Genomic DNA, 27576 nt, shown 5'->3' with positions numbered 1-27576 from the left:
CCTAATATTGAAAATACAGTCTTTAAAAATAGTCAAATTGTTATTTATGTCTGAAGGGGTTAAATTTGACTCACTTCATAATACAACTATTTTTTCACAATTGTAATTAATTCTATTTCTTTTAGTTTCAATGTGAAGCTTCTGGAACATAAACTCAAAGCACAACACCCAAAACCGATTTTCTTCCTCTAAGGTCGGAGAAGCCCTAGCTTCGGAGAGGAATTTTATCTATGGAGAAACCACCGTCAAGTTCCCGAGAGTTACAGTGTGTAGGAAGACTCGAAATTGCACGCCCTAAACCAGTCGGTTTTCTCTGTGGTACAATTCCTGTTTCAACTGATAAAGCATTCCATGATTTCAAGACTTCCGAGCTTGTTCCCTCAGCCGAAAGGTACGCATTTCCGTATGTTTTAGCTGCAAATTGAATTTATTTGGGTGAAATTTGTCATTTAAGTTGTGCTCTCCCTTTCTGTTTTATGCCATGGTATCTGATTCGACACCAATTATTCACTTATATAAGTGATGGTGTTAGGGGGGATTAAGTAATAGTTGAAAAATTAATTCTGATAGGCGCTCAAGGGTGTTGTTGTCTAGTGATCAATGAAGTAGGTTTGAGAATTGTGAGGTCTCAGGTTCAAATGTTAATGAGGAACTGAAGATTAAGTACTAGTTGAAAAATTAGTTTGACAGGCAATCAAGGGTGTGGTAAAGTGATCAATGAAGTAGGTTGAGAATATGAGGTTTCAGTTTCAAATACTAACAGAGTGTAGAGAGCATCTGAAGAGTTACTTCACCTTTGGTGATCACACATGATCAGGGCAATCAGTAGCTACAATTGATGGAATTTTGATTGAAACTATTCATAAAAAAGGCCGCATAAAGCCCTACCTGCCTGTTCTATATAGCCGCATAACCATAACAAGTTTTCTTTAATGCCATACCAAACCAAGACCTTTCCTAATGGGAAAGAAAGAACCTGTGACTCCCCTTTTTGAATACCCCCCTCACTCCCCCCGGAGTACAAAAACATTAGGTGACTCTAAGCCTTAGTGGATAGGGTTACTCGGTCCTGTGTTGGTGGGAGATAGACATGCAATTAGTTGAGAAACTTAGTATGATAGAGAGAGTACTTGATAGTTTAGTGAGTTTGAATTGTTAAAATTTGTGAAGAGTTTTTAATGAAATGAATGGTAAAAATTTGGAAATCTTCTAAAATAGTATAAAAAAGGTGAATTGAATCAGAGAGAGTAAAGCACAAGGGGTAGCTTATTTGTAGGTGTTTTTGGTTTTGGAGGTGTTGGAGAAGTTAAAACGTGCTTTTAAGCACTCAACTTTAGGCCAAAAAAAGTTCTAAAATAACCCTAAAACCATAAGTAGGATATCCCCTACTTATGACTTTTAACTCTTACTTTTTTATAAGCTTGTCCGAACGGGCACTGAGGATTGATCTATTTTTAACCTTCTTGTTAACTCTGAACTAATATCGTCTTATGTATATATATTTGAAACTGGTGACTACTAATATCAGTCTTATATGTTTACAAAATGGAGGCACTTGTGGTATGGTCTTACAGAATCTTGACAGACTTTTACTTGAAAGTACATGGCTTTAGTTACATGTGGTCTTTTAAAATTGGGGGTTGGTCCATGTTTTTTTTTCCCTCCTAAAACAGTAAATATATGTTGTTATTTAAATTAAGATGATGGAGAAACTTGGTCCAACAAATTCAAACTCTGAGGAGTTTCATTAAAAGCTTATATAATGTTTAACAAAGACCACTTTGCATATACTCCCGATCTATAAAAAAGACTAGAAACAGATACCGTTATCAATGTTTTAAAAGGAAAACTCGTGACTGTCCGGTGCATTATCACGAGGCAAATTAATCATTTGGCTAGCACCTAAAATAGGTGGGATATTTGCTAGATTTACGCCTTAAGTCATCTTGTACCATACTTCCGTATACGCCTGAATAATACTCCTTGCATGATTTATGCCTTGGATTGTCTGCTATGATAATGTATGTGCCTGATTTTAAAAAAAAATGCTTTTGAATATTGACGATAGCTTATTTAATATGTTTTGTTGTATGATAGGATTCAGTGACAGAGAATATTATTTGCTCCAACGTTATTCAAGATATATACATCTTTTCTTTTGATACTTATAATAAATTCATTGAGTACGCCCAGTGTCTTAGAGCTAACATATCTTGTCCTTTGGTAGGTAAAATGGCACACCTTGCTCCTTTGCCTTGTAAGACGCTGATCAGATTATAGAACATGAAATAGATCAAAGAACAAAGAATACTTTATTCACTTGCAATGTCAAATAAGACCAGGAAAAAGTTGAATACATTTTTCTATGATGAAGAGCTGTTTCACCATTACTTTTGATAAATATAGCTTTGACTCCAAGAAACCCACCTTTCACTTGCTTTTGTTTCCAATTTTTCATTGCACATTACCAAATATGTCCGCATTTATAAATCTTAGAAGATGTGGCCATTAAAACTGGACCAAAACTTGAAGGATTATATGTTTAGCATTGTATACCTAGGAGGAGAATAGAGTAACCTTCTAACTTAGGGGGACCTTTTGTGTTAGAACTCTTTAAAATGCGTTGTCAAATGTTATATTTCTTTAAAAAGGCTTAAGCGTACTCGAAGTGTTCCCTGATTAGTATGGGCGTATTGTCTACGGCTCTACGCAGCCCTCTATTTTATTTATACAAAGGGGTTTGCTGCAACGAGGTGGGTTTAACGTCTTGAACCTATGATTGACAAGTTATAAAAGAGCAACTCTACTGTTGCACCAGTGTCTGTTGTATTGCATTTATTATGTACCATCAGTTCTGTTAGAGAGACTCACAATGTTGAAGCAATTTTCTCATAATGAACTTAAGACATATTGCTAATGTTGTGAATGATAGTGATTAGATATCTTAAACTTCAAGTCTTTGTAGAAGTGGACACTTGTCTTTTGTGCATGTGATGAATTAGGTGTTATGTGAATTTTGAGTCCAAGTATTCTCTTTGTCAGAGGGAGGGTGTTTGGATTATCTTGAATTGTTCTATTCAGTTCTTTTTTGATAATAATTTTAGGGTTAGAGCTCCGAGGTATCGGATGATTCCTATCGAGACTGATCTCAACACTTTGCCGCTGCTTTCGAGTATTCCAGATAAGGTACTCCCATTAGTGGCTACCCAATCAAGGACGAGTGCAGGTAGTGACTGTTAGTTCTGTTATCTCATTTAAATGTTACATTTTTTAGCTTGTGTTGTACTTGTACTGCTTTATTAACTGTCAATATGCTTCGCACCGTTAATAAATTACATTCGTAGGACTGATCAGATTACTTGACCTGGCTTCACATAACTTTTGTGGACTTCACGAACAGAAGAGTAGTTCTAGTTCTGCAACAAGTTGCAAGTCCTAGAATCAGTCACTCAAATGTTATCTTTTTGAACTGTTCGCTCAGTGAAGTTTTGGGGTTAAGAACGTCATATACTGAGATTAAGAATATGTATTTGAAAAGAAAATCATGAATGCTGAGGACAATTCAGTAAAATATTTACATCACTCTGCATACGGTATCAATGAGGAACCTTTTGATCTCCAGATTATGTTCAACTTCAACTGTTAATGAACGTGCTAAATTGCAGTACTCCCATCTTTCCTTTCTTGTGCTGCAGCTTGAACTCCTTAGCTTAACACATTGTTGCGTTGCTTGAGAAGCAAGAAAAATAATTTTGATAATAAGGACCAAAAAGAAGTAGGATGGACTGGATGACAGGAGTACCTCATCATTCTGAGTAGACGGTTTTCTATTATGAAAGGAGAGGAACTTCTTATTAAGTGGTAGAGAGCCAGAAAGAAGGTGGTGATTGATTGCTTTGTTAACCCATTTTCAGTGGCTGGAGTGCATTTTAAGCTACTGTGACACATAAGGTACCTTAGAATTTGCTTTTGCCTTGCTGGATTAACTATGCCTATTTAGAATCATTGTTTTAAACACACTAAAATGGCTAGTACCTTCTCACATCCGTACTTGAACATGATCTGTTCTATAGGCTTGTAGCACTGTATCCTTGAGTTTAAGGAGATAGGAAACCATGTCCGGTGGATGAACCATGACCAAGTGACCAGAGCGTGATTAACAGCCCTTATGGTCCCTTGGTTGGGTTTTGGAGCCATAAAGGATTGTTCTCAACCCTGCTCTTACATGGCTGGGATGGTCTCTTGGAGAGTGGACAGACTTCCAAACTTTTTCGAAAAAAAGAGGGTTTGTACTGTGTTTAGCCAAATATGAACAGCTTTGGACCAAAATGCCAAAGCTACTTAAGCATGTTCCCCTTTGCTTATACAGAACTAAACATGATATATACTATAAGGGAACTCATTTTTATATTTGGTGGTAATAGTAATACTTGGGAAGGATACATATTACAATTAGGATAAAATTGGGGATTCAGAGCAAGTTTTGGTTTGTTTTTTTGTATTTGTGTTGATGGAGCAAAAGCTTGTAAGAACCCTTAATATATTGAGGTTATCAATGACCATGACACGAAGAAACCGAAGTACTTAAAGCTGGGGAATAACATATTAAGTCTTGTGAAAGAAGTGGAAAGTCAAGCTTAATCCTTTTTGGCACTTGAGGAGGTGGTTTTTTTATTTAATAAGTTTTGTAGGTTATAGGTAGCATCTGTATGCAGATAGCGGGAGTTTGGCCATGTAAGTTGTTAGAGTGGGTAAAAGTCCCAGGTGGTGGAGAACAGTTCCAACCTGCATATGGTGGATTATCTGGAAGGAGAGAAATCAGAGGATCTTTCAAGGGAAAGAATGCTCTGTACAAAATATTAAATGGAAAGTTATTACTACTTTAGGCTTTTGGTGTGAAGAACAGAATATAGAAGAAGAAATCCAGTTAGTGGATTTTATAGGTTCCTCGTAACTATCCATGACTTCTTTTGTAAAGGAGGTGGCCAACATAACCTTTAATACTGAGGAGTACAACTTTTACCAATTTCAAAAAAAAAGTCCCAGATTGGTTGGGGAATGGACTGGTGGTCTGATTATATGGACTTGAACAATCCTCTTCTCATGAGTTAGTTGTTGGGGTTGAGTTAGGTGGTGCTATATCTTTACATAGGCCAATTTAAGAACTTAGATAAAAAAGTGATCTAGATCCCTATTTCGAAGAATTTAGAGACAATTAGTAGTGATCGTTTGACCATGTTTCATTGTGAAAGTTTTAAGAAAATAGTTTTTGTTTTCAAAGTGAAATAATATTTGAAGGTGTTTGGCCATGAGTACAAATTGGAGTTGTTTTTGACTTTTTATGAGTAATTTGTAGCAAAAAAGTGAAAAAACTTTTTCAAATTCTTAAAAATTCTATAGTTCTGGAATTTTATGGCCAAACTTTTTTTTTCCAGAGTTCAACTCTGGAAAAAGGGAGAAAGTTTTCATGGCCGAACTCTTAATAGTATAGGACTAATGATCTTATTTAATTTATGAATAAGAATCAACGATATAAAGTTAAAGAAACTTTGGGAAAAAGGGAAAGTTTTTATGGCTAAACTCTTAATAGTGTTGGACTAATGACCTAATTTAATTTATGAATAAGAATCAATGATATCAAGTTAAAGAATTGATCTTACTTTTAGAAGAATTGTTCTTATATGGCGTAAGATAAATCCCTAGTAGCCAACATGCAAAGGTGTAAAGAAGAGTAACTCTCAGATAATAATAATGCTGTTCAAAATAAAAGAACTAAGTCTTTTTCTCTGCCATGAGAGGGCCCTCTGTCCCCCTTTCTTACATACTAGCCATGGAGGGTCTTAGCAGGATGATAGCCAAGGCTAAACAACTCAACTGACTGGAGGGTTTGGTTATTGTCAATAGGACTAATCCCTCAGCCTCTGTTTCTCACTTCTTAGTTGCTGATGACACTCTCATCTTCTGTGGTGCTAAGAGGTCCCAGGTCCAACACTTAAACATTACTTTGATGTTCTTTGAGGCACTCTCTCGGTTTCACATTGGCATGTTTAAAAGTTTCATTTATCCTCTTAATTTGGTTCCTGAATTAGATGAGCTGGCTGAGATTATGTGTTGCAATATGGGTTGTTTTTCAACAATTTATCTGGGACTTCCTTTGGGTGCTAGGTATAAATCAACTGAGATATGGAGTGGGATTGTTGAGAAACTGGAGAATAGATTAGCTTCCTGGCAACAATAATATCTTTTTTTGGTGTCAGAATAACACTGATTAACAGTGTTGTGGATAGCATCCCTACTTATTTTGTGTCTGTAATTCCTATCCAATCAAAGGTCCTTCTGCAGCTCGACAAACTTGGGCATTCTTTCCTATGGAGGGAAACAACAAGGACCATAAATTTCACATGGTGAAATGGAACAAGGTTATTCTTCCCAAATCTGTTTGGGGGTTAGGGGTGAAAGACCTGGCTCTGCACAACAAAAAACATGCTCCTGAAATGGCACCAGAGATACAATCAAGAAGGAATGAGCCTTAGGAAGGTGGTGATTCAAGCCAATTATGGCAAAGATTGTCATTGGGTCTCCAACATGAGCAGACTTCCTCTTGGTTGTGGATCTGGAAGGAAATCAGGAACGCGTGGCCCGAATTCTCAATGAATTCATCTTTGCAGGTGGGTGATGGGAATCATATTCTTTTTTGGGAAGATGCATGGTTAGGCCAATTGAATTTGAAGGAAGCTTACCTTACGATTTTCTCCATTGTTTCCAATCGTGACTACTGTTTTCCAGAACTGAGAGGGAAATACTTGGTGTCCAAGCTTGAGAAGAAATTTGAATGATTGGGAGTTTCAAGAATTGTCAGGCCTCCTAGGCATTTAACCTAAGTTGCACAAACTGTTCACCTTCGATGCTGCACCCATGTTGGATTGTCCAAAAATACACTACTTCTGACGAGCACCCGTTAGACATTTTTGAAGAGTCCAAGCAACATAGCATTTTACAACATATTGCGATCAATCCTCAGCATAAGGACATGCTCAGATGGGCCTTTCTCCAAACTTTCAACCCATCATTTACTCCACCACACGTCTCGTCAATCAATACTATGGTAACTGTGTATAACATACACCACAATACTCCGTTTGAATATGTTGTGTCAATTCATCCATCACTAGACAAAATAGGAACGAGCTTAAGGGCTGGTCCTTGGTGCAACTCCATCACAATCGATAAGTGTTCAGAGTCACCTTCCATTGTCATAACCCGGGTCTTGGCTCCATCATACGTGTTCTTAATAGCTCTAATGTATGCCGTACACCTTTAGAATCTGAACATCTTAGGCACTTTATCATATGCCTTTTCAAGGTCAATGAACACTATGTTCGAGCCTCTCTGTCATTATATTGCTCCAACAATCTCCGCACAAGATGGATGACTTCTGTAGTCGATTGCCTCGACATGAATCCAAATTGGTTCTTGGAGATAGACGCACCCCTCCTCATCCTCATGTCGACCACCCTCTCCCAGATTTTCATACTGTGGCTTAGTTGCTTTATACCCCTATAGTTATTTTAGTTCTGAATAGTACCCTTTTTCTTGTACAAAGGACTCGTTGTACTCCATCTCCATTCCTCTGGCATTTTAGCCGTCCTAAATTTGACATTTGACAACATAGTCAACCACTTCATACCTGCCTTGCTTGCGTTCTTCAAAAGTTCACCGGGATCTTGTCTGGCCAGGTCGCTCCTCTCCTCTTCATCTTTCTAATAGCCCCCCTTAACCTCTGCAGCCTTAATGCACCTACAATACCCAAAATCTCTGCGACAACTCCCCCAACAAGATATCCCTGTCTCCTTCTTCGATCAGGAGCTTATGGAAATATATCTGTGTAGATGATGGAAGTAGTTCAAAATATTGAAGCGTAGCTGCTCAATAGCAATATTTTTTTTGTTTGCACTCAGGAAAAGTCACATTTGTTTTTGATGAACAAATACAAGTGCCGCATTAACTTTTTTTTACGCAAGTAGTTTGCATCTTTTTATGATTTCATTTGTTTCCTGGTTTTACAGGATGGAGTATCTAATGGATGTCGATCCTACAACTTATGGTGTTTTTTTTTTCCTAATATCATTTGATTGTGTATATATAAGTTTTAACATGTCTTCATTGTTGTATGTGAGAGGGGTAATATATTCTGGTTGACGTTGCAGATTTATTATGGGAAAGTGGCACACACACCTCAAATCTTGCAAGGAAAGGTGAAGCTCTTGCTGTATCAGGTCTGGTGGAGTATGGAGAGGAGATCGATGTCATTGCCCCAACTGATATTCTGAAGCAAATCTTTAAGATTCCATACTCCAAGGCTCGATTATCAATTGCAGTACATCGTGTTGGCAAGACACTAGTTTTAAATACAGGGTAATATGCTCTACAGTACTGGAATGCAAGACTCTTTCTGAATTTCAATCCAGTTGTCACTCTGTTAGTCAAAGTTTTGAGAATTAATTCTTCCTTTATGGCTCTATCCCAGATGTATTCTGATATTTTGCTTTTTGAGGTTCACTTTCGTGTTTGGAGTGAAACTAGACATGCAAGAATTATCATCATGAGAAGTACTATAAGTTTCTATTTTCCCATTTGAAAAACTCTTAGAAATATGCTCCCTCCGTTCCCTTTTTCTGGTCCCTTAGATATTGTTTTGTTTGAAAACTAAGAATAGATTTTCTTTTTTACTTGTCCATTTTAGCAAATCAAGAGAGATTTATCATTTTCTTCCAATATGTACCCTTATTATCAAGTATCCACACTTCCCAAATTTATTGGAGTTGCAACTTTAATAACTATTAACAAGGGTAACTTAGTAAAACAAACTCTTGATAAATGATTTCTTTAGGGGCATGCCTAGTCAACAGGGGACTAGCTATAGGGAACGGAGGAAGAATTTCTTAATCTCAATATTTATTGTTGATATTAGACAATAGAAATATCTAGTTTTCTCCTATATAAATCCTGTGTATCTTGCTTTATGAGCCATGGTCTTAAATTACATGGACAGTAAAGAGTATATATGCACTCATTGCTAGACGAATCTTGGGTTGAGGAAAAGGAAGCCCTATGGACAAAGCATTCTGTTCCTATAGGAGTATACTTGATTAAGGATGTGATATTGAAAGTAATTCATTAGTTAACTATTTGAGTTTGCATAAATAGTTAATTTATTAAGGTTTCAAATGACAGGGATTCTTTGTTTTAGTTTTTAGATGTTTTGGTTGATCTTTTTGATTGTGTATATTCCTTCCATTTCAAGTTGAATGTTCACTGTACCGTTATATTCTTGCGCAACTAATGTGTACTTTCCAAAAATGCTAACTGTTAAATCATAGCATCATCTGGGTACCACATTTGCTCATTCTAATTCAACAATATTGTTCTTCTGAAACCAAAGTGGATATATGGTCTACATGTTCTCTCAACAAAGACACAGTTCGTGTCAACTCTAAAGACAATACTAATGCACTTCATTGGAATCGGAGTGAGCAATATCCGAGAATATGGATGGAAGCAGATTGGGAAGAGATGGAGGCTATGTGAAATAAACAATGGATAAAGGCCACAAGTAAAATGCTTTCGTATTCATAAGAAAACTTTAAAAAGATAAGTTACCATTTTCAAAAAAGAAGAAGAAGAAGAAAACTTTAAAAAGGTATATGAATTTTGTAAGGTCCTTAACAAGTTAATTTTTGTTTAGGATAGACTAAGCCTTCTGTTTAAAGAACTGTTTAAGTAACTTTGTATGGAGGGTGAATGTTTTTCTTGATTTTGATGTACAATTTGAAACTTATTACCTCTAGTTATAGAAACTCTTTGTGGTTTTACAAGAATATAATTTACGAAAGATTCAACTGCAATGCCAAATGCAGGCCTGATATTGAAGAGGGGGAGAAATTGATCAGAAGAAATAATAACCCACCAAAATGTGCAGATCAGTCTTTGTTTCTAAATTTCGCTATGCATTCAGTTCGCATGGAGGCATGTGATTGTCCTCCAACCCATACACCACCGAAGGAGTGGCAATGTGAATCAAGAGAAAGTTCACCTGAATCTTCTGATCACCCAATACAGGGTAGCACTTCCTATGAGCAAAGTGGAACTTCTAATCAGGAAGAGCAATCTAACCAGCGGTGCACTTATAACGAACTCAAACAGGCTGACTGTTTTTGGGGAAAAAAGAAGAATAGGAAAAATAAGGATCAAGGTCCTGGAAAGAAGGTCTCACAAGTAAAAGAAAAGTCGAGGTACTCGGTGCAAGAGTCCGAAAAGTTTAGAAGACCTAGTAATGATGGATTCCTAAGGGTCCTATTTTGGCAGTTTCACAATTTCCGTATGCTTCTAGGAAGTGATTTACTCATTTTCAGCAATGAAAAGTATGTTGCAGTTAGCTTGCACTTGTGGGATGTTTCACGACAGGTAAACCTTAACCAACTTCCTCACTCTTATATCCTTGCTAACATGTGTAACTGCCATCTGTGAATTTTGACAGGTCACACCTTTAACATGGCTAGAGGCATGGCTTGATAATGTCATGGCTAGTGTACCTGAGTTGGCTATATGTTATCATCAAGATGGTGTTGTTCAGGGCTATGAACTCCTTAAAACAGATGATATATTTCTCCTAAAGGGCATATCTGAGGATGGTACTCCTGCTTTTCATCCAAGTGTTGTACAACAAAATGGGCTTTCAGTATTGAGATTCCTTGAAGAAAACTGCAAGCAAGATCCTGGTGCATATTGGGTATTTGCTGTTTATTTGTAATGCACTGTATTTTTGTCTCTTGTTGCATTGTTCCTTGCATCTTTAATTGACATTACCTTTATTTCTGTAGCTATACAAAAGTGCGGGAGAAGATGCTATCCAACTCTTTGATCTATCTGTCATACCTCAAAACCGACCTGCCGATGACACTGATGATAATTCTTGCTCTGTGCCATCTCTAATAAATAGAGGGAGAAGCGATCCCTTACTTTCACTGGGGACGATATTGTACCGGATTGCTCACAGACTTTCACTTTCAATGGTCTGTAGTTTTACTATTTTAATTATTGATTTCCTCTGATTAGTTGTTGCTAATACTGCAACTTTTGATCTGCAGTCTCCTGAAAACAAGTCTAGATGTGCGAGTTTCTTCAGAAAATGTCTTGATTTTTTGGATGCGCCTGATCACCTGGTATATTGTCTCATAATATTAACAAAATATGTTTAGTTTCTTCTCATTATTTCCTTGCTTAAACAAGAAATGGTCAAAAGCTGGTGTTGTTTAGAGTTTTAACTTTATCAGTCCTTAGCGAAAAACCTCTTATTGTTTGATTTACCTTTCTGTTTTCCATCTTTGCGATGTTGTCTGAAGATAATGCCCTGTCATGCTGACTTAAATCTATATCATATTAAAAGCAGGAAGCACCTTAGCGAGATATCATTCGTCTTCTATATCCTTTTAAAATTTATTTCACACTGGATAAAATAACCATTTGATTTTTTTTTGAAACTGGTAACATTTTATCCCTTTGCATTAAGGGACATGTTGGCAACTTCTAAATACCGACTACAAAGTGGATAGAGCCGTCAAAATGGGCTTAAGCCCATGGGGCCGGCCCAACCTAACCCATTATTGGGGTAGGGTTGGGATATGATTTTTCAAGCCCATTTAAAACTAGAGCTTGTAAGCCCAACCCATATAAGCCCTTGGCCCTTGAGGCTTGATCGGGGCTGGGTCGGGGTTGGTCCAAAACTATTTATTTAAGGGTAACTTACAACATCTCGCTAGTATATGAGCTAATTACTTAAATGCACGCTATGTTGTAGTATTATGAATCTTACTAGATTTTGGTACGTCCAGATACATGTATCTCGGGATACATGGACTCAATATTAGGTTAATTTGTTCTAGATACACTTTATCCAAGTGGATTTGTCTGTATCTCGGATACATAGACAAATCCCGCGCCCTCGCCTCCCTCTCATCTCGCTTGCCACTCTCTTATCTCACTCGCATATCTAGGATGCATCACACCAAATGCATATATCTCGCATATCTAGTATCCTAAATACATGCTAATTACACTAGATTTCTTGCTAATGTTATTGAAACAACACCATTATTTGCTATATTTGATTTGAAAATCTTCTCATTTTCTTGATGTTATAGAATTTTAAGTTTGAAAAGAAAAAAAGAAGGGGCAGCCCGCTCCAGCCCTCGGCCCTTCTAGGGTTGGGTTGGGTGGGGCTGGGCCGACCCTTTTTGACAACTCTAAAAGTAGAGTTAATTACAAAAGTACTAAGGGATATTTGAAGCTGATAGGGAGTGCACCTAGAGCACTACTAAAATTTCTTTACCGAAACATAGATTTGTACTCCGCAAGCATTGGAGTAGATTCAGGGAGGAGGTTATGACTGCAATATATGGAGCCACAGTCTATTATATTTGGACAACAAGGAATCAAAAGATACTAAAAAATCAAACTGTACAAAATGAATTTATACTACAGAAGATACATGGTTTAATTATACTGGAAGTACAGGAACTCTAAAAGGGGTAGGAAAGCTGTTTACCTTATAGACTCTATTTGTAACTAGACTTCCTGAGGCTCACTAAATCTTGGTAATCTTCCTTGAAGGGGGCTGAGACTATCAGTGTTCTTTAGTGTATTGCTTTACTGTGTTGGTATGGTAATTTCATTGTTTATTGCCCAATAAAAATTAAAGAACTCTAAGCTTAGAGCCCGTTTGGATTGGCTTAAAAAAGTAGCTTTCAAGTCAAAAATAAAAAGTCAAACTGAAATGACTTTTAAGTCAAAAAATAAAAAGTAGGGGGAGACCTACTTTTGGTTTCTGACTAAGTCATTTTTTACCTTGCCAAACACTTCGTAGCTTATTTTAAGTCATTTTTGACTTATTTTTAGTTATTTTTTATATTTGCCAAACACTTCCAGAAGTCAAAAACTGACTTAAAAGTAGGTTTGACAGACTTTTAAGCCAATCCAAACGGGCTCTTAGAATGATGATAAAGATAAGTCAGTGAGAAAACCTTGGGATGTCGAAATTAGGTCAAAGGAACACAAACCCTGTGAGAAGGGCTTTATTGATAGAGAAGGCCAATTATTCTGAGGATTATGAAATATGAGTAATAAATTAAAGTTGACTTCAAACTCTTAATATTTCTTCTAACCAATTATTTTGAGGACTGTGAAATAGGAGTAACAAAACTTAAAGTTGACTTCAAATTCTTAATATTTGTTCTATCAAAATTTAAAATATTAAAAGATGTGATTACAAGTTAAGTTTGTCTAACATAGGATGTAATCTAATTCAGGTACTAACTAAAAATTCAAATAAAGATATTCCCAAAACAAAAATTCGTGTTGAGTTTAATTTCCTAAATATTTAGACTTCTTACCTAGCTCAAATAATAAGGAAGAATATAATAAACAAAATTTTAGTTGATTTCAAAGTTCTAAATATTATAATTAAATAACTATTTCAAGGAAAATAATTAAATGACTAGTCCTTAGCAAATTATATCTTAACTAAAATAAATAAAGATCTTGTCCACCAAAATGCTCTTTTCCAAGATAACTAACTTAGGCCTCTTCTGGGAGTTACTAACCTAATCTCCGGTGGACATTCTGCTTTGAAGCTCTACTCAAATCTTAAGCTTTATTAGTTTCCGTTCATGGATAATAGGATTTATTCATCTGGGGAAAAATAGATATCACTCGTTCCACATCTTAGGAGAAGACTTGGTATAAATAGGTGGAAAGCACTAAACATCACATGAGAAGACTAGTTTTGAGCAAAGGAGTACTGCTATCAATATTAATGACTTTTTGTTCGGGAGCATCTCTATTAATAAAGCCTTTAATTGTTATCACCTACTAGCTCCATCCTTCATTAAATGCGTTCTCAACAGGATAATTATTGCACGTTTTGGCCATTGACCAAATTGATTTAACCTGACTTCCTGTATTGATTAACTTTTTGAGATAGGAAAAAAAATTGTCGAGAAATATTATAGCGCCTGGACTTGAAAGTCTTTCCTCTGTTGTTTTCCGACACATTCTTGTGCCTCTTGTAGATCCATAGCAGTACTCCTTTGCTCAAAACTAGTCTTCTCATGTGATGTTTAGTGCTTTCCACCTATTTATACCAAATCTTGTCTTAAGATGTGGAACAAGTGATATCTATTTTTCCCCAGATGAATAAATCCTATTATCCATGAACGGAAACTAATAAAACTTAAGATTTGAGTAGAGCCTGAAGCAGAATGTCCACCGGAGATGAGGTTAGTAACGCCCAGAAGAGGCCTCAGTTAGTTATCTTGGAAAAGAGCTTAAGAGCATGACAAGATTTTATTTTTATTAGTTAAGATATAATTTGCTAAAGACTAGTCATTTAATTATTTTCCTTGAAATAGTCATTTAATTATAATATTTAGAACTTTGAAATCAACTTAAGTTTTGTTTATTATATACTGCCTTATTTGACTAGGTAAGAAGTCCAAATATTTAGGAAATTAAATTCAACACAAATTTTTGGAACAAATATTAAGAGTTTGAAATTAACTTTAAATTTATTACTCCTATTTCACAATCCTCAGAATAATTGGCCTCCTCTATCAATAAAGCCCTTCTCACAGGATTTGTGTTCCTTTGAGCTAATTTCGGCATCCCAAAGTTTTCTCACTAACTCATCTTTATCATCATTCTGAACTTGGAGTTCTTTAAATTTTTTTTTTTGGGCAATAAACAGTGAGATTTTTTTTTTTTTTTATATGACAAGGGAAACCCGCAGCCGCTATCCTTTGGGTGCGCTCATGGTAAAACCCCTGCTCCTATACAATAGCTCGCAAACCACATAGGAGAGGTAACCCGCACCAGGCAAGCCTGGTGCGGCGAGCTCGACCCAGAAGGCAAACCCCTTACTTTCGCTGGCAAGGGGTTTCAAACTTGAGACCTCCAACATGGAAGTCCCAAGCTCAAACCACAGTAAAACAGTACACTAAGGAGCACTCATAGTCTCAATCCTCTTCTAGGAACATTACCAAGATCTAGTGAGCCTCGTGAAGTCTAGTTACAAATTGAGTCTCTAAGGTAAACAACTTTCCTATCCCTTTTAGAGTTGCGGTACATTTTCAGTATAATTACACTTTGTACCTGCCGTAGTATACTGTACAGTTTGATTTTTTATTATCTTTTGATTCCTTGCCGTCCAAATATAATAGATATTTTTAATATCTTTTGATTCCTTGCTGTCCAAATATGATAGACTGTGGCCTCCATATACTGCAAGCCATAACCTCCTTGAATCCACTACAATGCTTGCTTATGATATTGAGTAGTGTATTTTGCACCCTCTGCTATCTGAGCTTAATTCCCAGCCATTCCTGCAATCTCTCCCAGAGTTCTTTGGTACAGTCACAAAAATATGTTTTGCATCCTCAAGGTGGGAATCTGCACACATACAACAGTCAGTAGTATCACACATCAATCCCATGCCCCACAACCTGTCCTTGGTTTGCAGTTAATCTTGTGCAGTCAGTAGGAGTACAAATCTATGTTTTGGTAGAGAAATCTAGTCCAGACTAGCTCAGCAGTTAGTACTCTAGGTGCACTCCCTATCAACTCCAAATATCCCTTAGGAGCAGAATATTTTCTATTTCCAGTAAGACAGTATTTCCCTTTGTTGTGCCATAACCATAATTTCAGCTTGTGTAATGTTCTCCAATACCAGCTGCAGTCCGCCGGAGGATGAGAAGTCCAGAAGTCCTCCCTATGTTGCAGATATATATCCTATATCCATTTCACCCATACTATGTCCTCCTTTTCCATAATCATCCATATTAATTTGCCCACAAGAGCTATGCTCCATACTCTGCAACTTTTAATGTTTAGCCCTCTGCCCTCCCTGACTCTTAGGCCTAGACATCTTCTCCCAAGCCGCAAGAGAGATCTTCTTCTTTTTCTCAGTGCTCCTGTAGGAGCCCCCTACACAGTTTATCCTCCTCTTTCAAAACACTTTGGAGTAAGATGAAGACTGAGCCCCAGAAGCTATGTAGAGAGAATAGAACTGATTGGATGATCTGCAACCTCCCAGCATATGACAAATGTCTATTAGATGCTGCTCTTATTCTGTCTGTAATCTTAAGACACAGCCAGTGACACTTTATCTTGTTCCACTTCTTAGGCGATAAGGGTAGCCTCAGATACCTATTAGGAAATGATCCCAGTTAGATTCAGGAGTTCATCTTTTGTCTCATCATCCATTCCTGCAAGAAAAATGTTGGATTTGTCATGTTAGCAACTAAGTCTGTAGTTTCAGAGAAATGTTGTATAGTCTCCATAACCCTTTGAGCTATGGCCTCATCGCCTTTGCAGAATATCATCAGATCATCTGCAAATGTGAAGGGTCAGCTGTGCTTTTTGCATATAGGATGGAACTTGAAGTCTTTAAATTTACTCATCTTACTCAGCACTCTTGCTAAATACTCCATTACCAACACAAAGAGCAGAGGGGATATGGGATCCCCTTGTCTCGATCCCCCTCAAAGTAGACATGACTATCTCCATTAACTTTTATGGAGAATATAGTTGTAGTCACACGTATCATGGCAAGCTTTATGAATTTATCAGGAAAGCCAAATCCAAGCACCAGCTCCTCAAGGAAATCCCATCTAGCCATGTCATAAGCTTTCCTAAAATCAATTTTCATCAAGCACCTTGGGGTAATTTTTCTATAATAGTGCCTCATGAGGTCATGACAAATGAGGACATTCTGAACCAAGGATCTACCACTCACAAAAGCATCCAGTTTAACCTTTGGCAGAGCATCTTAGATATACATTTGTATACAACATTACAGCATGCAATAGGCCTGAACTGACTTGCACTCTCCGGATTGGCAACCTCGGGGATCAGTGTTATACCAGTGGCATTTCACTGTGTTAAATTAGGTCTTGGACCTAACTCACACCCCAAAAGCTCTCTTCCTATTTGGTGTGAGGTTCATTAATGTCACGTAAGCAGTGCTGTGGTCACTAATACCCTCAGGCAGGTAATAGATTCTTCAAGTAGGCAAACTATCCAACTATTCTCCATTCACAAATGTCCAATCTATTTTCAAAAATATTCGACTATTTCCATGGTTATCATTCCATGTATAAGTGCATCACATTCTTGGTAATTCAGATAAACCACATCTATCCAGGCTAGATTGGAACTCCTTACCTTCAGGTACTGTAACAGGGTTTCCTCCAATTCGATCCTCCATTTGCAGAAGAGTTGAAATCACCTGTCACAATCCAAGGTAGTGAACAACCCTGATATTGATCGTGGTAATCCCATAATTACTTCCTCTCGTCCTTCTCATTGTTCACACACACAAATGATCAAGAACTTCACCTGCAGAGGTATATGAGTTACCTCACAGGTTGCAGCTTGATAATTCTTACTGCAACAAGCCACCTTACATATGCCTTCTCTCCACAACACCCATACTCTCCCATTATAGTGTGAGGAGTGGTTAGTATAGTACTTCCATCCACCAAACAATTTATCAGCTACCATGCTCATCTAATTCCTTCTATTCTAGTCTCCAAAAGACCAATTAAGTCCATTTCAACCTAACGACAAAGGGTTTAACCTCCTTTTTGTTTTGAGAGGCCATTAAGAGCTCACCTTCCAACATAGCATCTTAACCATCCCTAATAGGGACAGTCTCAGTATCGCCCCCTTCCAGGCACTATTCTCCGGCATGCTTTGATTAGACAACTTATTCAAAGGTTGAAAGGTGTTGGCCACATTCAGTCTGGTCTCTTGCACTGGTGATGCCCCAGCATGCTTTTGAGGTTCTGTCCATTTTGAATCTTCATTAGCTTTGTTTCCTGTGTTTATCTTCGCTCCTATATTGTTCCCACTTCCCAGTGGTCAACTTCCACTCTACATTATTCATTTCAGCAGAGGTCTCTCCTATCTCAATCACCTTCTCCCCAACTGATCTCGGATGCAGCATGTATCTTAGCAGGTTTTTGGCCACCTTCTGGTTCTTCCTGCAGCTATCGCTGGTATGCCCATATTTGTGGCGATGTTCATATATTGAAGGCTTCTAATTATATGTTACTTTCTGAGTAACCACAGTGCCTTTTTCATTCCTGAAAAGCACTTCATCAGGCATTCTGCAGCCTCCTTAGTCCCCACAAACAGCCTTGCAAAAATCAGTCCCATCTTATTGGTCTGAAGTCCTTCAGTGATGTAACTCCACTTCTCTTTGGGATAAGTGGTGTAAGTGGCATTCATACTTTTTTCAAAAACTTGGAACTCATGGAAATGCTTCGTAGTGTTCAAGATGTCTTCTTTCAAGACACTCCAAAATTCTTTAAAGAAGCTCATTGGGAAGCCATCAGGTCCTGGTGCCTTGTCACTAGCACAAAGATTGATGCCTTTTAAGATTTCTTCTTCCTCAAACTATCTCTGCATCCAGATCTGTTTCTCCAAGTTAATGCTTGTGAACTCTTGTAAGTTTAGAGTAGGTTTCCATGTTTCTGTCTCTTTATAGAGATTCTGATAGTAGTCTTGTATTTTTCATCTTTATAACTTTTGGATCAGTGATATATATCTCCTCCTTTTCAATTTTGTCAATGGTATTGCATCTCTTATGTGTTGTGGCCATTCTGTGAAAGTGTTTGGTGTTCTTATCTCCATTTTTCAACCATTGGATTCTAGACCTCTGTTTCCATGCTATCTCCTCATTCTTGACCACTTCCTCAAACTCCATTGCCAAATGAACTTTCTGGAGTGATTCGTCAATCGTGAGTGCTCTTGCTCTTTGCTCATGATATTTTCTAATCCAGTAATTTGGTTCAGGATGTCCTTCCTCCTCTGTCTCCAGTTATTTTTGTTTTCCTTCCCCCATTCTTTTAATTTTCCTTTTAGGAGTTTTAGTTTGGTAGTCAAGATGTATGCTGGGCTCCCAGTTACACTGGAAGAGGCCCACCATTCTTTTGCCCCCTCTTTGAAACCATCCACCCCCAACTACCATTGTTCAAACTTAATATATGACCTTTTGAAATCCATACCTCCACATGTAAGCATGATGGGGTTGTGGTTTGATCCCAATTTTGGCATCAGTAATTGTTTGATGTGTAGATAGTGTTCCTCTCACTGTGAAGTGTAGAGGAATCTATCTATTCTGGAAGTACTCTCATGATTTTCACTCCTCCAAGTGTAAGACCCTCCAAATAAAGGAGGGTCTACAAGCTCCATGTCATTGATCCATTCTGAAAACTGTCATTGCACCATATTGATTCTTTGGCAGTTGGTTCTCTCCTCTGCATATCTGGTGATGTTGAAATCACCACATATTACCCATGGTCCCTCAAAAAGGCTTCTAATAGCTGCCAGTTCCCACCAAAGTTCCCTCCTTTCCCCTCTTATCACAGTCTGCATAAATGCACTTAAATGCCATGTCAGTTCTTGCTCTATGCCCTCAAATCTACAAGTAAGCATTTGATTTCCACTGTCTACCATTTCCCCCTTGCAAACTCGTTTGTCCCATAGCACTACTATCCCCCCACTCCTTCCAATAGCTTCTACATGAGCTTCTCCCAACCATCTGTTGTTCCAGATTTGTTGGTAAAGATTTGAGTCATTCCTTGTTAGCTTAGTTTCAACCAACACATGAATGTCTTCCTCCCATTGAAGCAACAAATTTCTTACAAGTGCTCTTTTGCTCTCCCCATTTAACCCCCGAACATTCCAAGATAAATTTTTTATGTTCATGACAAACCCTTGTGTGAGATTCTCCTTCTTGTTCTTGACTCCCCTTCTTTGAATTTCATATCGAAAGCTAAATTCCTAATTTCTTTAGGAATTACTGCTTTTGGATTTACCTGCTTCTCATTCCCCCTTTTGTTTTGTTCATTCCTCTCCTTTGATCTATTCTTTTATAGCAGTTCATAAGCTATGTCTTCGCGTATTCTGTTATTTGAACCACCACAAGAACATTTCTTCTATGTACTGATTTTTCTGTACAACTCTATATAACATTTATATGTCACATGAAGGAATTCCAAAAACAAGTTTTTGTCCCACATTGAATAAAATATTCTCAAAATTGGCATTTTTTCTTCACCGATTTTTGATTGTCAATGAAAATTTTGTGTATTTCAAGAGAATCTATTTTAGTATTTGCTTGCTTCTATATCTTGTAAAATCACGTTTTTAAAATTCAAATATGCTTGTTAGGCCAGATTTTAAATGTTAATAGAGGTATAACGTAATTGTGGACAAAACACAACATCAACAGATGGGCATTAGGCCTTTATGTTGAAATATAACTTAATTTCCTATTGACATTGTCATCAGAATTAAAATAAAAATTATACGAACATGATGGAATGTGTAGTTAAAGAAACATTATTAGATAAAGAAATCAATACGGAAGCTAGAAGACTCTTTCTGCTCACTTATTCAAAAAAAAAAAAAAAAGACTCCTTCTGCTCATGTGAACTGTTCACGGGATCATCATGGAAGGAAAAAAAGCTTACTCTTCAAAATAAATTGATAATCCTGTTGCCGGCTGTCTGCATATCTACTCAGTTTCTTGTTAAATTTTCTGTATTGTGTTGAAGGTGATTGCTTATCGAGAAGTTCATAGTTCTGTCCATTTCATCCCATTAATGCCCCTAATATTGGTGTAAATGTTACTTTATATGTAGCATATATTCACACAGGAACTTAACTTTCCTGTTCTTTAATTTGTTGAGAAGGCTCGATTCAATCAATGGAAGATACTGAAATTGAAGTAACAAAACTGAGGAAGCAACATAAAATAGAATGACGGTTGAAGGCATTGTCAAAAAAGTGGGAAATTGAAAATAATATATTGTAATAAATTATGCATCAAAATTATTGACACTTTATTTGTGATATAAAATATTACCTTTTTTATTTATAATATTTTTCCTACATAAATTTAGGTGATACTGCCTATAAAACATCGATATATGTCATGTATTCAAAAGCTAGAAGTGTTCACGTATGCGTAAGCTTATATTGTCACATTATAAATTTTCCATGCATACCATGCATTTAATACATTATAAATTTGCCTACTTAGTTTTTCTTCTGCTTTTATGAATAATCAGTGTTGAGAGGTAGGTGGAGCGAAGTTGCTTCCTTCCTTGCTCCACCATAGTACTTTACTACTTTAGTCTTACAAGTTCCAAAAATTAGCTTTGAATTGCATATCTTAGTTCTCTTGCTGCAGTAAGCAATAATGAGGGTGGATGTCTAGGTTTTGAGAAACATAGTTTGGTTACAACTCTATTTCTTGCTACAGTAGGGTAAAAGGCATTTTGTCCAAAGCACAATCTCTCTCTCTCTCCTATATTGTAGAACAGATAACTGATAACCTGAAATTGTGGCAAACAGGTTGTACGTGCATGTGCTCATGAACAATTTGCGAGGCTCCTTTTAACATATGATGAAATGTTAGATTTGTCATCTGAAGCACTTCCTAGGGAGTCTGAAGTTACCGGTGCTGATGCTGAAGAAGAACCAGTAGAATCTTTGATTTCAGTTTCTGTATCAGATGTCCATGATTCCCTGGTTCCTAAAGTTGAACCAGATAACAATATTGAAACATTGCCGGCTATTGGATTTGATGATTCTGTGAGGGTAACATCTGATGAGGCTAAATCTTCCCCAAGAGCAATGACAGCTCCAATGGGGAGTAATACAGTCGGTCTGCAAGATGCATCAAATAGCAGAGAGAAAAGCTGTGCAGTATGTGATCTGTCAAAAATGTCTCCTAAGGTTCAAACTGTTGCTGATCCGATCTCCACTAAGTTGGCTGCCATTCATCATGTCTCTCAAGCTATTAAGTCTCTAAGATGGAAACGTCAACTGCAAAGCAACATAATGGATCTGCAGAATAGTGGTAAAAATCAGGATGAGCTACCTTCAGCTCCGAGTTTTTCTGTCTGTGCATGTGGGGATACCGACTGTATTGAAGTTTGTGATATTCGAGAATGGCTTCCGACTTCAAAATTGGATGATAAGTTGTGGAAGCTAGTTCTATTGCTTGGAGAATCATATTTGGCGCTTGGACAAGCTTATAAAGAAGATGGGCAATTGAATCAGGCCTTGAAGGTTGTAGAGTTGGCATGTCTGGTTTATGGATCAATGCCTCAACATCGGGAAGACTCAAAATTTGTTTCTTCCATGTTCGTTTGTTCATTACCTGACATTGAAAGTGATGATAAAAGTGAAAAAGCTGGGTCTTCACTATCTGATGATTGTTTCATGTATGATCAGTCATCTGACAGCTACCTCTTTTGGGCCAAGGCTTGGACACTAGTTGGGGACGTGTATGTAGAATTCCATTCGACAGATGGTGATAAGATGCCAGTACAGTCAGAGCAAAAGCCCTTAACTAAAGAGTTAAAGATGTCATCTGAAGTTTTGAGGGAGGTTGAAAGGCTCAAGAAGACGCTTGGACAGTCTAGTCAAAACTGCAGCTCATGTTCTTTATTAAACTGCAGCTGCCAGAGTGATAGGGCCAGCAGTGGAAGCAGTGCGAGCAGCAGTAATAGAGATTTACGTTCAAAAAGTTATGGCAGAAAGCAGAAAAAAAAATCACATACCAAAGCAAACGCCCATGCTCATTCTGGAACTTTTGCGGATATTCATCAGAAGGGTGAAAGCAGCACATCAGAGAGTAAGCTCTTGATGCAAAAGAAAAATATTGCCCGGATAGAAATGTCTAATAAATTGAAAGATAGTTCAGAGGCAAAGAATTCAGGAGCTACCAACTCTGATAGAGATAACATGGCAGTAAAAATTGACGGAACTTCAGCGTATAAATGTTCTGAAACTTTGAAGGAAGAATCTGAAAGGAAATGTGGGGGTATATTTAAATATCTTAGAGGTACTGTAGCTGGAGATGCTGATAATCTCTTGAATGCCTTGAACTGTTATGATGAAGCTAGAAATGCAATGGTTGGACATCTTGCTAATTCAGAAGACTTGCAATCTTTAATTAGAAAGAAAGGATGGGTGTGTAATGAATTAGGCCGTAAGAGGATGGAAAGGAATGAGTTGGATGAAGCTGAAGTTGCTTTTGCTGATGCAATAAATGCATTTAAAGAAGTAGCTGACCACACTAACATTATATTGATAAATTGTAATTTAGGTCATGGAAGGAGAGCTCTAGCAGAAGAGATGGTAGCAAAGATTGAAAATCTCAAGGAACATGCAATCCTCCACGATGCATACATGCAAGTTCTCCAGGGTGCCAAGATGGAATACAGGGAATCACTGAGGTTCTATGGATCAGCAAAAACAGTTGTAAACCATGTCACTGAAGAATCAGATTTGGATTCAAGCTACTTGAGAAATGAAGTATATACTCAGTTTGCTCATACATATTTAAGGCTCGGGATGCTACTGGCCAGCGAAGATACATTTGCTGAGGTTTACGAGAACTGTGTCCTTGAGGATTCTTTCAACTCCTGTGTTAGTAGACCGAAGATAGACCATAGAAAGCATGAGATTTCAGCTAATGATGCCATTAGAGAGGCTTTATCTGTCTATGAGTCACTGGGTGAGTTACGGAAACAGGAATCTGCATATGCATACTTTCAGTTGGCTTGCTACCAAAGGGATTGCTGCTTGAAATTTTTGGAGCAAGATCAGAAGAAGCACGGTTCATCCAAGGGTGGAAATAGCTTTCTTCATAGAGTAAAGCAATATGCTTCTTTGGCTGAGAGGAACTGGCAGAAATCCTTGGATTTCTATGGACCAAAGACACATTCGGTCATGCACTTGGCTATTTTGGTGGAGCGAGCTGGGCTATTATTGGATCTGTCAAAATTTCTTCACTCTAACGTGGTATGATTATACATCTCTCTACTTTGCAGAATCTTTTCAAAGCTCCATCTCTTTCTGTTTCCAGTGTGATTGATCTGTTACATTTTTTATCTTAAGCTTTATTTTCTTTGACTGTATATGTGCATTCTTCTTCAATTGATTTATCTTTTCTTTGTACAATTTTTCAATGTTCGTCTCTCTTTGTTTCTTGTGTTGGTTCATTTAGTTACCTTTTTAGCTTAAGCTTGATTTTCTTTGACTGAATAGTGAATACATGCATTCATTTTCATCTATTGCCATTATTTGTCTAGCTATATGTCTTGTGTATTTTAAATGAATACTATTTGCTTTGATATCCACAAAAGACTATGGGGCTAATGATGCTTTGTACTATATATGTGACTAACGTGTAGAATTCAGTGATTTTTTCTTTACAGGATCTGAGAACACATTTGCTGTCCTTACTCAAAAAATTTGTTTTTGCTGTTTTTATCTGGTCCATGTAGTTTTAGTAACAGAAATGCAATGTGTAGAAGTACAATGCTAAAGTTCCCCACATTGATTGAGTGAATGGGGGTTATTGTTTCTTTATATGGTCTTGGAAAATCTTCACCTCATGAACTAGCGTTTTGATTTGAGTTAAATCTAATCTTCATTTCTTTATCATATTAATGTTGGCCCCAAGATGTAATTTTCCACGCTCCAAATGTCCAGTCCTAGGTGTGTGGCAGTGCCTTCATGAATTGAAGGGATGAGTTGTTTCCTCACATGATCTTTGAGAATCTTCTTGTGAGCTAGCAGTTGAGGTTGAGTTAGGCTGAAAGTTTATATTTTATTAATGACAAAGACATTTTTCCTGTTTTCATAAGTTTTGTTCCATTGTTTCTTAAACCTATTGAGTCTGACCTAAAGTTGTAATAGGGTGATCAGAAGAGAGTTGTGGGCACAGGTGAAACTTGAGTCTGACCTAAAGTTGTATTTATTTCTCAAATACATGTGCGCGCAGGTGTGGACGCATACACATATAATGTTATGTAATTACTCTTTCTATCCCAATTTATGTGGCGTACTTTCCTTTTTAGTATGTCCAAAAGGAATGTCACTTTTTTTATTCTTAGAAATAATTTAAAATTTTACACTTAATGAGATGATTTTCTACTACAAAAATATCTCTGACTTGTTTTACACCACAAGTTTCAGGAAAACACTTTTTTTTCTTATATAAATTTTTTACTTATTTCCTATTAAAGATTTCTGAAAGGTACACATATTTCAAGAAATGATTATTCTCTTTCTTAATAAAATGTGAATTTCAATTTATCATGAGAGCCAAAAATGTTTATTCTTTCTTTAAGTTTCGTAAATTAATAGATAGGAACTTTCTACTTTTAGTTTTAGTTTGTCTTCTAGTTATTTCTCATTAATCACTATATACTTAGTTCACATCCCCTGTTTTTAAAACTAATACTTAATAGCTTATATAATGGATGTACTGAACAAACTAATATTTTTGTATAATATGTAAGAGTATGGTTTGTAACTGCATGGGTATATCTGCAACTAAGTCATATTACCGGGGTGTTTAGTGTAATTTAAACATAATGTTGCAACTGTTTCATTGTCCTGACTCATGTGCTCTATGCTTATAGTGATATTAGTCAATATTTGTTTTAACATTTGCAAATTTCTATGCTTTTGTTAAAGTTAGACTCCACACATTTTCCTCCTGCTGAATGCTGTTTACCGTATCTCCTAAGCCATCACTGTCCGTACATTCAAATGTTGGATTCTAAAAGGAAGAAACCTAGAGGTAGTAGTGGAATACTGAAACCAAGGTCCTCTCTATATTCTTGATGTAATTGCTCTTCCATAAACTTTCTGAGTGATGTGTATGCACAACCTTTTCTGTTGTGATGTGTAACTCCAATTTTTTTTAATAATATCTTGAATTTTTTCTTGCAATAAATAAAACGGTAGTCAAAAACACATACTGCTTTAGATTAAGTTTGTGCATGACTACAGGTTACTGTTGAGAAACCTAGTCTAAGGGAATAAAGGTATCAGATCACCATTGATTAGGTTCTTGTAAAGCTATTTACAAATTTAAGGTTGCGTTTCTTGGTATATTTTTGGATGGTATGGGGCCAAAATATTCAAAATAATATATCACGTCCCTGTGTTTTAGAGCATCTAATTGTGTGTTCTAGGAACAGGAATCTTTTCTGTGGTGGTCTGAGTTTGTAAATGGGTGATGCCATATACTAAATGTCTGATGAACTGCAGCAGCATGGAAATTCACAGAATATTCCAGTAGTTCCATCAAAGCTTCCTGAAGTACAGTCCAATTGTTCTTAATTCTCCATGCCATATTTCTTTTTCTTCATAGGACAAGACAATCCATTTGCTGTCAAAAGTATTTCCTATTTCTAGTGGCAAGGAATAGTTGGTTGGTAAGATTTGAATCATGACCTTAGCTAGAATATAATTTGCAACGAGGATCTATAATATTCAAGTCTGTATTCAAAATGTCCCTATGCTATGTGAAATTTTCTTAACAGAAATAGAACACAGAACTTGTATGTTTTTTTTCTGGTACTGACCTCAAAAAAGGAATCAAGGACTTGATATTTTCATAATTGTCTGAGCATTGAAAAATAGGATACTGTTTTGAGTTTCATTGTTTCTCCTATGGTAGTTTGGCAAATTTCATCCTTTAAACTGTGGATGACATTGCTCAATTACTTGTTGACAGTTTTTGGAGTCTGCTTTGACTTGTATGCTTGAAGCTCGCCATGTACCTGTAGATGCACTAGGTAAAGACAATCCTAAGATTTGTGATAAATATTGGAGCCAGTTGCAGATGCTATTGAAGAAGATGTTGTCTGTATCACTCTGTCCAACTAAATCTTCAGCCAACTCTCAACACAGTGCCTCAAGTAAGTCTGCTGATGCCGGAAAGCTCAAAGAGCTTTACAAGATGTCTCTGAAGTATACAGATTTCAGTCAACTGCAAGTAATGCATGATTTGTGGACATCTTAATTCTTAAGGTACATGCTCTCTAAAATGTTTTGTTTTTTTTTTAATCAGGGAACTAGCACATTAACAAGATATTCAGTCAGTTATAAAGTTGTGTTGAAATTATTGAAGGTATTAGTGGTTGTATATGTACAGGTTGACAGGTTGGTTATTACCTCAGATGTATTAACTGTACCTCACAAGGCTGTGAAGACAGCCTCTATAGTTCCATCTTATAGTTAAACAGTACTAGCATTTTGGTTCTTGTGTGTCATATTCTCTTTTCAAGCATCATTATTTGTCCGGAAAAGGGTAAAATATGTCCTTAATCTATGCGAAATTGAATAAAAACGTCTTAGTTAATAGTTTAGTCTAAAAATGTTTTTTGCCATCAATAGTTAGGTCCAAAATGTCCCTTTTTCAAATAAATATGTTATTTCTTTTCAAATTAATCTTTCCTAATAGTATATTTCTGTATTAGCAAATGTTCATCCTACTTCAATTTGGAAAAATTAAGAACTAAAAATATTTTCTATTTTGTTAGATTTTTTTATCATCATCTAAATGAAAATTATTGGAGTAACTAATCTATATTATCAGTTAAAAAAGGTATGTCGAATTATTTTATTTTAATTGACAAAATG

The 27576-nt window shown here is 36.7% G+C and overlaps 1 protein-coding gene and 1 non-coding gene across 2 annotated transcripts; both read left to right on the top strand.

The window, feature by feature from the left end:
- Positions 1–220: 220 nt before the first annotated feature.
- Positions 221–26992, top strand: LOC125824890 (uncharacterized). The gene is made up of 9 exons (XM_049504230.1): positions 221–391; positions 3105–3226; positions 8208–8415; positions 9918–10464; positions 10538–10789; positions 10881–11072; positions 11148–11222; positions 21478–23937; positions 26669–26992. The coding sequence occupies exons 1-9, from the start codon at positions 231–233 to the stop codon at positions 26954–26956; spliced, it is 4305 nt and encodes a 1434-aa protein (XP_049360187.1). The 5' UTR covers positions 221–230; the 3' UTR covers positions 26957–26992.
- On the top strand, positions 4042–4260 carry LOC125825049 (small nucleolar RNA U3). The gene has a single exon (XR_007442831.1). It is a non-coding gene; the product is annotated as a small nucleolar RNA U3 (small nucleolar RNA).
- Positions 26993–27576: the final 584 nt, after the last annotated feature.

The sequence above is a fragment of the Solanum verrucosum genome, unplaced genomic scaffold (genome assembly GCF_900185275.1).
Source record: "Solanum verrucosum unplaced genomic scaffold, falcon-dt-bn FXZP01000086.1, whole genome shotgun sequence".
NCBI classification, from domain to species: domain Eukaryota; kingdom Viridiplantae; phylum Streptophyta; class Magnoliopsida; order Solanales; family Solanaceae; genus Solanum; species Solanum verrucosum.
This window is presented reverse-complemented; position numbering and strand designations above follow the sequence as displayed.

What these genes read in the sequence shown, in the direction of transcription:
- LOC125824890 (XM_049504230.1), top strand. Translation starts at nt 231, where the DNA reads ATGGAGAAACCACCGTCAAGTTCCCGAGAGTTACAGTGTGTAGGAAGA. An exon ending in ACAGACTTTCACTTTCAATG is followed by an intron (nt 11,073 to 11,147) that starts GTCTGTAGTTTT and finishes TTTGATCTGCAG; the next exon opens with TCTCCTGAAAACAAGTCTAG. An exon ending in AATTTCTTCACTCTAACGTG is followed by an intron (nt 23,938 to 26,668) that starts GTATGATTATAC and finishes ACTTGTTGACAG; the next exon opens with TTTTTGGAGTCTGCTTTGAC.